This window comes from Falco rusticolus, chromosome 4 (genome assembly GCF_015220075.1).
Source record: "Falco rusticolus isolate bFalRus1 chromosome 4, bFalRus1.pri, whole genome shotgun sequence".
In the NCBI taxonomy this organism is placed as follows: domain Eukaryota; kingdom Metazoa; phylum Chordata; class Aves; order Falconiformes; family Falconidae; genus Falco; species Falco rusticolus.
This window is the reverse complement of record NC_051190.1, coordinates 30,129,626-30,141,939: the sequence shown is the minus strand read 5'-3', so window position 1 is coordinate 30,141,939 and position 12,314 is coordinate 30,129,626. Positions and strand designations below refer to the sequence as shown.

Here is a 12,314-nt window from a genome sequence, read left to right as displayed (position 1 = left end):
TGGTGAACGGGTGGACCTTGAGAGTGTGAAGGTGGAGCAATTCCCCCGGTTGTGCATTTACTTACAGCAGCTCAGGTAGTCCCCCCTCTTAAACTCTTCTCCCTGCTGAGTATGAGGGGGCAGCACTCAGGCACCCTGCCTGTGTCTGGGGGACACCCCCCCCCGCGTGGTCCCAGCAGAGCTGCATCCTTCACCCCCTGGGTGGTGGCTGGCACCCAACCAAAGGGTGCTTTGCTCGCTTAGCTTTCTTCCAGTGTGCATCCCGACATGCCTGGTGTGTGTCCCAGCTACCACGGTTTGACCTAAAGGTCTGTTCTGAGGACGGAGCTGCTTTCCCCACCCTGTGCTTGCCCAGCAGATGTGTGGGATGGAGTCTGCTCACTTCACAGAGATGGAAAAAAATTGAGGCTTGTCTCAGTCAAGCGGGGGCTGGATTGGTGCTATTGGGACGGACTGTGCAGGTGCAGGTTGTGTTAGGTGAGCTGGGAGCACATCCCAGCTCGGTGTTATGGGGGGAACAGTGGCACTGGTGAAATAATTTCCAACTGGTTTTGCTGGGAGGTGCTGGTTGGACTTCCCTTGAAAAGCACTGCATAAAATCCACCTTCATTGCCACTTACCCCTTCTGTCTGACACTTTTTGATTGATGGCATGGAGATGGGAGGACCTTGGGGTAAGGGAGGCTCCCTGAGCCCTTCATCCACCCTTGTGCTGCGTACACCACACTCCTTCCCACTCCCAGGGACCTTGCTGCCACTGCAGCCCAGGATGGGCTGGGTGAGCATTCCTAATGCCTGGTATAAACAGGAATTAATGCTGAAACCTGTCTCTGTGTCTCTCTTGCCATCAGGAGAGAGCAACAGCATCACTGTTTGTTAATTTGCATCGGGCAAAAAAAGGTGCCCATCTTTTTTCTGGGTCATTTTCTTACAAATCTCTAATCCAGCAACAAAACTTCCCAAAATCCTGGGTGCCATGGGCTTGGGGGACCTCTGAGCTGGCTTTGCCGCTCCCTCTGCTGGTGGCTGCTCCGTCCCTGTGCCACTGCTGCTCCATCCCCGTGGTTTTGGGGGACACACGAGCTATTTCTGGCACCGCTGCCCAGGCCCTCAGCACAGCTCCGGCGTGGCGTTCGCTGATGTCAGCGCATTGACGCGCCTGTGAATCCAGGAGGAGATAAGAGGCCAGCACTGTGCACAAAGACAATATGCAGAAGATGCCAAGTGCACGTCAGAATCTTCGGAAATAAAATGACAAAACAAATAAAAAACATCTGGGAGTTGATGTTTATTGTTTGTAATTACTTCTATGAGAGTGAAAACCTTTCTTCTCCCCCTATTCTTCCCTCTCAGTCAAAGAATGAAACATTTAAACTATTTCAAGTGTCCTTTGGAGGATTTTAAAGAGAGAATGTATGCATTTTTATGCCTGCAAATATTCACTGATGTCTGTTTTCACGAACAGATATGTGCCAAATTCCTTATCTTCCGTCCTTTTTATTGGAAGCCTCTTAGATTGAGTGCTCCGGAAATGTCGTGGCTGAAATAAAAAGATAATTTTGTACGGAAGAATTTGTCTGATATGATGTTCACTCGCTCAAGAACAATGAAACACCATCTTGGCGTTAATGTGATTGAAATATTTGTCTTTCAGATATCTTTGCTTTTGGCTTGTGCAGAAGTACAGGCAAGAAGCAGGCTGGGTAACGTGGGGCTGAATGCCCTCCTGCAGGGCACCTGCTTAACAGGACCACACCAAGTGAATTTGATCCAGTCTCGTTAAAAGGAGAGTCACTAAATAGAGATGTACTGCATAACAAAGTGGGTTTTATAAGGAGAAATCAGTGCTGTGGATCCCTAATGCATTGCACAAATTTACAGACAAGATTTTGAATAAGCAGTAAGCCTTTGAGAAGTTAAGAGAAGCCAGGACTTAGCAGGGGTTGCAGCTGACGTGCAAAGCAACCATCTAACACTGCCTGCATCCAGCCCTTCTCTCCCCTGAGCTGTAATCCAGGATCAGTTGAAGCAACAGTGGAATTTCTTCCGTGTCCATGTTTTGTGTGTGGGTCTCACCCTCTTGATCAATACAGGCACCATCAGCCCTGGGGAGGAACAATTAGAACCAGACTGAAAGCAAAGCCCAAATCAAGCAGATTTGGTACAGGAAATCTGGTGGTCTGACCAGGGCTGTGAGGCTCCATTTCACCCTGTTATCACTCTGGGGGTCTAACCAGTTTGCTAGTGATATCGCTGAGGAGGAAGGCAGACAATACTAAGAGGAGGGGCTGTTAAGGGAGCCAGTTCTCTATCCTCCTACCTGCAGGCTGCCAGGTTTGCATAACAATATTGCTTCCCTGGTGCTCTATACCCAGATGCAACAGGCTAAAAAAGGGCTTTTAAGATGACAAAGCTTTCTGGGTTCCATCAGCTGATTGCCAGCTGGGGGAAGTCTCTGACAAAAGCTTTAAATTTGCCACTGTGTGCATTTTCCCAGCTGCAGAGGCTTGCCGAGGGGAAATGCAGGGTGGCAGGAAGGAAAGGCAGGCTCTGAGAAAAAGCACTCTCAGGGGCCAGATCTGCTAGCATCAGGGTGGAAGATAAAGGTTTTGGGGAGCACAATAGGGGGGAGCTTGGCTTTCTGAGCAGGGTTTATTCTCAGCATAGATGACGCTTTGTGGGTAGCTGTCACAAAGCAGATATGCCTGGGGTCAGGGTGCAATAAGAATTAGAATTTGAGCATGTTTGCAGCAAGGGCTCGGTGATCAAGTGTTATGTGTCTAAAAATAAACTTTCCTGTATTTTCTTCTTCTAATCAAGAAATCCTTGGGATTTCTGCTCTGTGGATTCAGGAGGGGATCAGCTGGGAGGCAGGGAGAGATGTGATCCTGTGCCTGAATGCCTTCCAGCAGCCTGCTCTAATGTTTTGACAGGATAAGAAAAACACCGTGTGAGCTGTTATTTATTTTAGGCAGCCTTTTAGAAGGAATCTCCACAACTAAAGTCGTGGAAAATCAGGCAGGCAGAGGCTTTGAGAGGTTGTTAAGAGGATCAGCTGCAAACTTTTTCTCTCTAGTAATAATGCCTGGGCTCTCTTTGTGCAGTGACTCACCTGGAAGCACTCAGGCTAAATTGGAAGCACAATCACTGCCCTCTCATCCCCACTGACCGGGTCTGTCTTTCTGTTCCTAGTGTGTGTTCACAGCACAGAGCACGTTCAAGAAATGAAAGCTGACAGTAGTTGGAGTTCAGTGCAGGGGTGGAGGTTAGACGGTGAAATAGCTGCATCTCAGTTTTTACTCCCCATTTTTGAAACCAGCTAGGTTGGCATGTAATAAATCACACAGTGGTTGTGCCTTTCTTTGGAGAGGTGGTGCATCAAGGAAGGGGAAGAAAATGAAGGGATGTTGGTGGCTTTTTGGTCGTTGTGTAGGCTGGAGCATGAAAAAAGCTAGAAAAAGCTGATTAGTAGCAGAGACCACAGCAATGAGATCTGTGTGCAGATGGATGGAAACCTCCTGGAGCTAGTAAGCTGCTCAGCGGCCCTGGTCGGTCATTTAAGACAAGGGGCTGGCTCATGTGTGACCTGGGCTGGGCTGCAGGCTGTAGAAGGTTTCAGCAGGAAGTCTGTTTGCTCATTAAAGCTCGGGGCAACATCTGACAGATCATGAAAAGTTGCAGACAAACCTACCCACAGGGGACAGGGACAAGCCATGAGCTGCAGGGTTAGAGCACCAGGCTGGAGGTGAAAGCACCTGGTTCCCTCCTTCCTTTTCTGCTTTCCTGCATGTGCCTTGGTTTCTTCACCTGCACAGGGGTGTTATGATGCTTCCTTCTCTTTATAGTATACTTGGATCCCTATGGTTTTAAAGTGCTTTATAAGACCCAGGCAGCCTTACAGTGGTCTGATGGTGCAGAGAAAGCATTCTGATCTCCACAGGCTGTTGCTTTGTGCTCTGTTAAAGTCAGAGATTTGGTTTAGCTACATTCATAGAACTTGAAGGAATACAATAGATTGCTTTGGCAAGAGGATCTGGAATGGACTGCAGAACTGGAGGGCCATCAAATCTGGGCATCAGGCTAATTTCTGGCATCCTTTCCTGAGGCAAGTGATACACAGTAACACAGCTGTCAAATAAAGTGATACCGTCAGCTTCCAATCCTTCAACCTCTAAAGGAGATCCTTTCTTTCAGGAAATGATCCCTCTCCAGTCTGCATTTAGCCAGCAGCTGGTACCTGCCACCATGCATGCAAGCTCAGGGCTGGGAGGTGTACCTTCATGTCTGAGCTGGCTCTGTGAGATAAAATACTTTAGAAAGCTCTCTGTAAATGCAATAAAAGAATCATCCCTCTGCTTTCTAGCAGATGCTCCTTTCTAGCTGCAGTCTGGGGCTGCCTGCTGCCTCAGAAATGCCACTTCCCAGCCAGAACTGAGAGTTACTCCTCCTTTCCTCTTGGTTGGTTTTTGGTTTGTGGTTGTTTTATTTTTTTTTTCCCACTTCTACTCTTCAGAAAAAGGCCAAATGTTTGCCCTTCGTGTTCCTCAGTCCTGCTAGCAAACACCTGTGACTCCTGAGCATTTAAGCAGTTTGACAGCCCATGTTGTTGAATAAGCAGCCTCTTAGGTAAGGACTCAGGGATGTAAGGAGAAAAGTAATTGCTGATATGGTCTGCACCTCTAGCAGCTATTTCTGTGGCAACCTGTTGGGAAAATGGAGGCATTTGGGGATGTGGGAAATTAGAGATGCTATAGACATGGGTCCATGATCAATGAGCTACACCACAACACAGTTGCTAATGATCAGTGGAGAGGCGAAGATCTCTGCTGCAGCCCAGCTGTTGTCCATCATGGGGGCATTGAAATGGGAGGAGAAAGGGAACTGTTAGCTGAATGGTTAACAGCTGTGCTCCTCCTGCCTTTCTTCACCAGGGCTGCCCTCTAGCTATGAGTAAGTAGCTAAACCTCCAGCATCTGCACGACTTTCTCCTTTTTTTGTGCTTTCCTAGGAGTTTTTCCCACTACATTGGCAACAGGTCCTTGCCCTTTTTCACACTGCCTTTCCTATCTGGAGGCAGGACCCAGCACCTGATATCCAACTGTCCCTTGCTAAGGCTGGCAGAGACAGTGTCACGCAGTCTGATGTCTCTAGGCTGCTGCTCTGCTGATGAGATGTGACTGTTGCTGAGGTGGGAGCCGTTTGCTCACCAGCCTGTGAGGAAATTGCTGGTGCTTGCTGCCGGGGTAGGTGATTGCCAGCAGTGGCAATGACACCAAGGAGCGTGCTCTGATCATGCATCGGCAGATGCTCCACGGGAGATTTGCAGCCCTCTGACACTGCCAGAGGGGACCATGGCCCTGGGGGTCCTGGAACAGCTCAGGCACAAAGGACTATGAGCCTGATTTTCCCCTCATTGATCTGGGGACAAGCCAGAGCATTTCACTGAGCTCTGCAGATCCAGGCCAGATGAGGAGAGTCAGTGGGAAAGGGAGAGCCCACATGGGAGGTCACCATCTCTGCCGGCTTTGCCTCATGAGGGACATCTCTCTCTCCCAGGTGTCCCTCCCCAGTTCATGTAAGCTTTAAGGGCAGCTGCTGCTGCTTTATAAGCAGATCCTGCCTAGGGCAGTCCTGATCTTGTCCCACAGTAATCGCTCTGGAAGTCTTTCAGCCCAGCTCTTGTGCTGCACTTGGCCAAAGCAAAAATACTGAGCTTGGCCTGGAGGTTGGGCAGTGAAATGCTGGTCCCTCCCAGAGCTGCACCTCCAGCTGCCTCTGCTCCTTCCCCTTCAAAAGGCTTCCAGCTCTTCAAAAAGTACCCGTGGGCAGGAGCTCATTGCCATCAGTTCCCGTTCCCCCCACCCCCCCAACCCCCAGTTTCAAAGCCCAGGTCATCAATAGGAAGGCTGGTTGAAATTTGGAAGAAGGATTGATTTGGTCCCTTTGACCACCTCAATACCAGCATGCAGTGCCTCTGTGCAAGTCTGATGCGCCAACCCCCTCTCCTGAGCGTTTAATTGACCATTATAATTGTGGGGCTTCATTTTCCTCTGGAGTTTCTCCTTAAGGCACAGATGAGGGTCACAGACTTGGAGGGCATCTCTCATTCCCCGTAAAACTGCCCACACAGCTATAAGCAGCCAGCCCCGAAGTTTTCCTCCCAGAAATGCTCTGTAGCTCCCCAGACCTCTCTTGCTCTGAAGACCCCTTTGCCCTTGGGAGTGTTTTGGTTGGAGGAGGCAGCAGATAAAATCCCGGAGCCAGCAGCAGTGCTGTGGATGTGTCAGGAGTGATTGGGCTCTCTTGGTGCAGATGGTGATGGAGTGAGATCAGCCGCTGGCAGAAGCTGTAGGGGATGTGCTCAGGAGTCAGGGCACAATCTCTGCCGCTGCCTGATTTTTTTGTGGCATCTTTTTATTTATTTGTACTTGAAATATTTTTCGCCCCGTTTGTCTCTGGTCCTTTGTGCTTGCTTCTGGAGAACAATGAAACTGTGGTATGTTTTTGCAGTGGTGGCTATAGATGGAGTCTGCAGCCATTTAAGTACAAAATCTTACCCTTCCAAATCATTTCATCACTTTTCCTCCTTGAAAAATGATCTGCCTCCATCAACCTCCAAAGAAGCACAAATAAAAAGAACAATTTCTTTCAAATGCAGTTCAGTATTATCAGATGTATGACGCAGAGATCCCAGCGGGCCTGATTTTGCCTGTGTTTGTGCCTGTTTTACTGAAGGGATGGCCATAGGAGTAAAGTTTGTTGAACTCCTGAGTTACATCACGACAACCAGAATTTGAGCTGACCCTCTTGCCCAGTGGTGACAGATTTATTCCAGACCAGAGGGCATCTCACCACCTCCAACCTCCCTGATTTGCAGCCAAGACCGTGTCCATTTCCAAAAGGTGTTTTCTGTTCTTTTTGGAGAGAGGAGGTACCGTTTGCGACCATTTTGTGTTCCCATTGTGCTCTTTGCCACAAGAACAGGATGGTTTCCTGTTAGTGTTCTTTATAGTCTGGAAGAAAATTATAAACTTTTTAACAGACTCATAAATGTCAACTTTGTGGCATCATGTGTTGTGGTTGGCTCCACAGTCACCTCTTCCTCATAAGCCCTTGAAACTATAAATAGGGAGAAGAGTTGGGAATGGCCAATTGGAGCATTGAGAAGAGGCTGGAGCAAAGCCCTGACCTTCAGAGATCTCACCCGAAGGCAAGGACGGATCAGGGCTGAGTTCTTACCAAGTGATTTCTCCTTGATGGAAAGGACTGGCAAGGCGGGATTGTCTTTGCTTTTTGCATCAGGAATGTGGTCTGTCTTATGTCTGAAGAACAAAGGAGTGATTTGGGCAGCTGTAATTGCATTTTTGGAGCGAGTTCCTGTTCAGATTTAACACTGTGACATTATGCTTCTTATGACGCGCATAATTAAAACAAAGTAAAAATAATATCTTTTAGCCTGCTGTGGCCCGGTCAAGGAGTCAGAGAAATGCTGTGCTCCAAGGAGGAGTGTGGAAAAGAGAAGAGGGTGGAAGGGACAAGTGGACTGTTTTGAAAGACAACTAAAAAGGAGGAGAAAAGAAAACAAGAAACAGGAGTAATGGCAATTTGTTCATTCCAAACTTATCATAATTTCTAGACCCTGATTTACTCTAATCCTTTTGTTTGAAGTCCAGCTGCATTTCTGGTGCATGATGAAGGGACCACATGCTTTTATGTGCCTGCAAGCTTTTACCCTTTTCTGACCTACTACATCACCCTTAGTCTATCTAAGGAGCCTGGAGTTCCGAGGATACAGGCTGAGCAAACATCTCTCAACTGGTGATAGGAACCTCTGGAAATATCTTGTGAGTTGACTCTTACCACCCTCATCTGTCTACAAGGGACTTTCATTTTGTGTTAGCCCTCAAAGCAAAAAGGCAGTATTTTCCCAGTGCCAAAACCAAGCAACCCTCAGCCTGTGTCCTCCTGCCCAGTCACCAGCCCTTGTTCATGCCTGGAGATTTGCAGGGAATCAGTAACTTGATTGATCTGCCCAGTGACATATCAGCAGGGATTTCCTTGTTTGATTTTATTGGCAATCGTGGTAGCACTTTTACCCAGCTCCTGGAAAGAATCGTCCCTTTCCATCCCTAACATGCATGTCCATTAAATCCTGTGCCACATGGCCAGCTGAGGACTGGGGTTAATTCACCCCATACTCTTGGGCAAACACAGTTTTTAAGGTAACGTTCAGGTGTCCAGACGACGCAGGGCAGACTTCTACGTGCTGCAGCAGTCTCTCAGGCTGTCCAACGACAATGATAAGAACTACAGAGGCCATCATCCACCCAAAGGTGTAGGGGCAGAAGATCTTTGATGATCTGGGATACAGTTAGGAACATGGCTGGGTGCTCGATGGTGTGCAGTGGGAATGGCCATCACTTCCACTATCAACACAGGCGCAGCTAGCTCCCTTGCCAGTGATGGCACATGTTGAGTGGAGAAGGGGAGGAGATGGTCCCTGGCTACATCAGGAGCTCAAGGGGGTATGGTCTGTGAGACTGCTCCAACTCCAAACTCTAGTAGAGGCCTCGTTTGGTGATTTCCACTGAAGAAATCTCAATATCATTGAGAATCTGCAGCTTGGTGATGGATGAAAGCTGCTTCTGTCGATGCTTGTACTGCAAGATTTTGTTTTCATCGATGAAAATGTGGAAATAGTCCTGGTCAGAGTAGATTTCAACCTGAAAGAGAAACTGTGTTATGGTCACCATGTGGTCACACATCCTTACCAGACCTTGCTGCCATCCTGTCAGTGAGTGCCCAGATCTTGGCACATGGACCTACAACCCACTTTAAATCCTGCCAGAGCTGACAAGCGCACTGCTCGCCCCCATTTTGGGCAAAAGGAGGGAAAAATTGAGCTCTTCATATAGCAGAAACTGGTGATAATGTAAAGCCTAAACTGTAAACAAACGCAGCATCCACAAATTATTGCTGGAGCTCTGCATGTCTGTGTCAGAGTTGGGTGTAAATCAGCAGCAAATCAGGATACAACAGAAGTGCTAACAAGGAGACAGAGCCAGAGGGGATGTTGCTGAGTATGGTGCTCGTGGAAAAGCAGGGCTAGATCCATGAGGAAGACCCCAATATCGGCAGGGTCACTCCTGGCCCACCCAAGGACACCTGTGGGGTGACACAGGGTTACCTGGAATGGCTCCTTTGCTTCGAAGGGGAAGGTGCTATTAACCTCTTCCTTCCCCCAGTGGTTGGCAAGGAAGGAGTTGCAGATGATTCTGGAGCTGGAGAAACGAGGGTTAAAGTGGAGAGCAATTTGGTCTCCAGGATCACAGAGCAAATTAATTTCAAACCTAAGACAATGAGACAAAGAATTGGTAGAGAGCCGTGGAGCGACGCTGTTGGCTCTCACAAGCCAGGAGAGCTGTGAGCAGAGTGTGTCCTTACATGCTTGTACTGGAACTGGTCTCGCCCTTGACCACGACGCTCCAGCCAGGACACATCCCCTCTGGGTACAGGGCCTCAAACTGCCAACGAGGAGGTGATGGTGAAACATGGCAAGATGGGAGAGGTGCACAGCCCTGTTCATTCCTTACACTTCTCCATCTTTCTCACTCTGTCCTTCCCCCACTCCTTTCCCACGCAGGCACACTCTCTGCCCCTGCCTTTTTCTCACTCCTAAATAAGTTCAAGGTCTCTAAATTGATAAAAAATGAAATTGTGACAATATCCAGTTGGTGAGGTGGGGTTTGCTGCCCCCAGGGTCTTTTATAAGAGCTGGGGGGGATCAGATAGCAAAAATTAAAGAAGAACCTGAGTGCCTTCATTGTCAGCAGGACACAAAGCCACCCTGCTCCTCTCCCCACCTGGGCAATACAAAATCTGAAGCAGAAACTTTGTGTTGCTTTGAAGCAGGGTGTGAAAGACAAGGGCAGATCAAAGAATGTGCATAATATGGCACCCAGCCCATCCTCACCCAGTGCGGCATGGGTGACTTCTCATGAGCTTCTGCCTGATCCCTCGTTCCACCCTTCCACCCGCTCCCCCCTCTCCAAGGTTAAACTTGCATAAAATGAGCTGGAAAATGTTCCTTTTTGAATAATTCATAGTTTTATTAAATAACTCATTTTAATAGGAAGTGCTTGCCATTTTACACACACCCCCCCCCTTTTTTTAGCACTCTAATGATCTTGCGTTTCTGAACATCCCCCTCTCCCAAACTTACTGCTCACGCTGGGAAAAATCTCTCCAGCCTTAGCATCTCCACTGCCAGCTGCATGCCTGCCTCTCCCTCCCTACAGATCAGGACTTTCACTCCCCTGTTTATTTCTTTGCCATGATTTCCTATTTTTCCAATGCATTTTTGGGTTGTGTGCATTTTTGGGCCAGAGCTGAGACATGACGATGGCCAGCCTCATGCCCTCATGCCTGGCTACTTTTGGAGGGCAGCTTTGGGAACCCACGCAGGGTCATTTGAAGGCTCTGACCACATGAGCATTCGCTTCTGTGAAACGCAGAGATCTGATGGAGCTGACTTTCTGGTTTCAAACAGCAAATGGCGGTGGCAGCACCCAGGCTCATCTTGCCTTGACTCTTTGCTTGTCATCATTACAGCCACCCCAGCAACAACACACCATGTACACAGGAAACAGCAGTTCCCTCTGCTGCCGGCTGTCCCGGTGGAGATGGATGGCAAAGCACAGGGCTCCTCTGCTAAAGCATCGCCTGTATTTTGGTCTCAGCTTAAACCCTCTAAGCCACAAGTGCCCATCAGGGCAACATTACCCCAGCCCAGCCCTGGTGTAACCGAGATGAAGGATCTCTCCTATTGCCCTTTATCAAAACTGGGAAGCTCATGGTTTTGCAATAGTCTGGACTGGGCTGAAATAGAGGGGCAGCACTGCAAATAGCATCCCAGGTCTTTCAGGATTTCTACCTTTCTTGCCCTTATCTGTACCGATGTCCTTTATCCCCAACCTGAGCCTGTGCTGTCTCCCCTCAGGCAGGGCAGGCAGTGCCAGAGCCTGGCACAGTGCTTACCTGCAGTGCCGGAGCCTGGCACAGTGCTTACCTGCAGTGCCGGAGCCTGGCACAGTGCTTAACCGTGGTGCCGAAGCCTGGCACAGTGCTTACCCATGGTGCTGGAGCCTGGCACAAGTGCTTACCACAGTGCCGGAGCCTGGAACAGTGCTTGCCCACGGTGCTCACCCACAGCGCTTACCCGCAGTGCCATCCTGCTCGCCTGCCCCCGCGCCGCAGACCCCCCCAGGTGCTGGCAGCGGGGTCTATATAGAGGCCGCCGGCCAGGAGCCCACGCGCGGGGATTAGCATCAGCAGCGGGCTGCGGGCTCCCTTTCAGAGTGGGCTCAGGCATGGCCGGGAGATGGGGACCAGCAAATCCTGCTGCCCTCCCAGCGGGGTCAGCCTGCTCATGCGTGCGGGGCTAATCCTGCCCCGCTGCTGCCCGGACAAAGGCAGTCCTGAGCTGTGACGTACGGGGTGGACAAGCATTCAGGCTGTGGTACAGGGGGGGCAGGTGTGTTTCATGCCTGAAGGAAGGATGGGGACTCCCAAAGTTGGGGGAGACACCAGGAGCCACATCCACTGCAAGGTCCAGAGAGAAGGGAGGTGGCAGAGGAGAAATGGTGGCTCCCACAGGTGCTGAGCTTCACCCCACCCCAACCACCAGACATTTCTTTTTCTCCCTGTTTTCTTTTTTTGTTCACTCTTTCTGGGTCACAGCCTGGCCCCAAACAAGCTGATGCCAGCTCTGTCACAGCCGCTTTTCCACCTCACGGTGTGCCAGGGCTGGCGGGATGCTGCTGTGCTGAGCTCAGCACACCCCGGCTCCACATTTCCCTTCCCTGCTGGGGACAATACAGGGATTTGGGAGCAGGGCAAGGGAGCCTTTGTCTGATATTTCCTGTCATGGAAAGGCACCAAGAAATGAGCAGCAATGAAATGAATTTCAGCAATGGGGGGTTTCATCCTGACAGTCAGCATGTGCTAACATACAGCTGGGTGAAGCTGAGCCAGGGAAGGGGGGGATGGCTGCACATCCCCCCCCCCCCCCCCCTCCCCGCCTTCACAGGGTAAATGCATTAAAAACAGATGCTGGCCCCATCCCTGCATGCATGGGAGGCTGCAGTGCTCCCCAGCTGGTCCTACAGGAATCCATGGCTTTCGCGGTTAAAACCTCCTTGGTTTTAACTCCTATGGGCTGCCGTGCTGATGTTATTTAATATGTTTATTTTGTTTCCAGCAGATAAGCAGAATGAGAGCTACTATCCCAGGCTCTGGTGGCCTTGGCAGATGATT

The 12,314-nt window shown here is 49.7% G+C and overlaps 1 protein-coding gene across 1 annotated transcript; it reads right to left on the bottom strand.

Moving 5' to 3' along the window:
- Positions 1-8,557: 8,557 nt before the first annotated feature.
- GRIFIN (galectin-related inter-fiber protein) lies at positions 8,558-11,229 on the bottom strand. Its single transcript, XM_037383123.1, has 4 exons — positions 11,218-11,229; positions 9,444-9,523; positions 9,187-9,349; positions 8,558-8,722 (listed from the first exon to the last, which is right to left on the bottom strand). The coding sequence occupies exons 1-4, from the start codon at positions 11,227-11,229 to the stop codon at positions 8,558-8,560; spliced, it is 420 nt and encodes a 139-aa protein (XP_037239020.1).
- Positions 11,230-12,314: the final 1,085 nt, after the last annotated feature.

Coding starts and splice junctions, on each gene's coding strand:
- GRIFIN (XM_037383123.1), bottom strand. Junction 9,350..9,443: donor ACCAGTTCCAGTACAAGCAT/GTAAGGACACAC, acceptor TCATTGTCTTAG/GTTTGAAATTAATTTGCTCT. Junction 8,723..9,186: donor AAGCAAAGGAGCCATTCCAG/GTAACCCTGTGT, acceptor TTTCTCTTTCAG/GTTGAAATCTACTCTGACCA.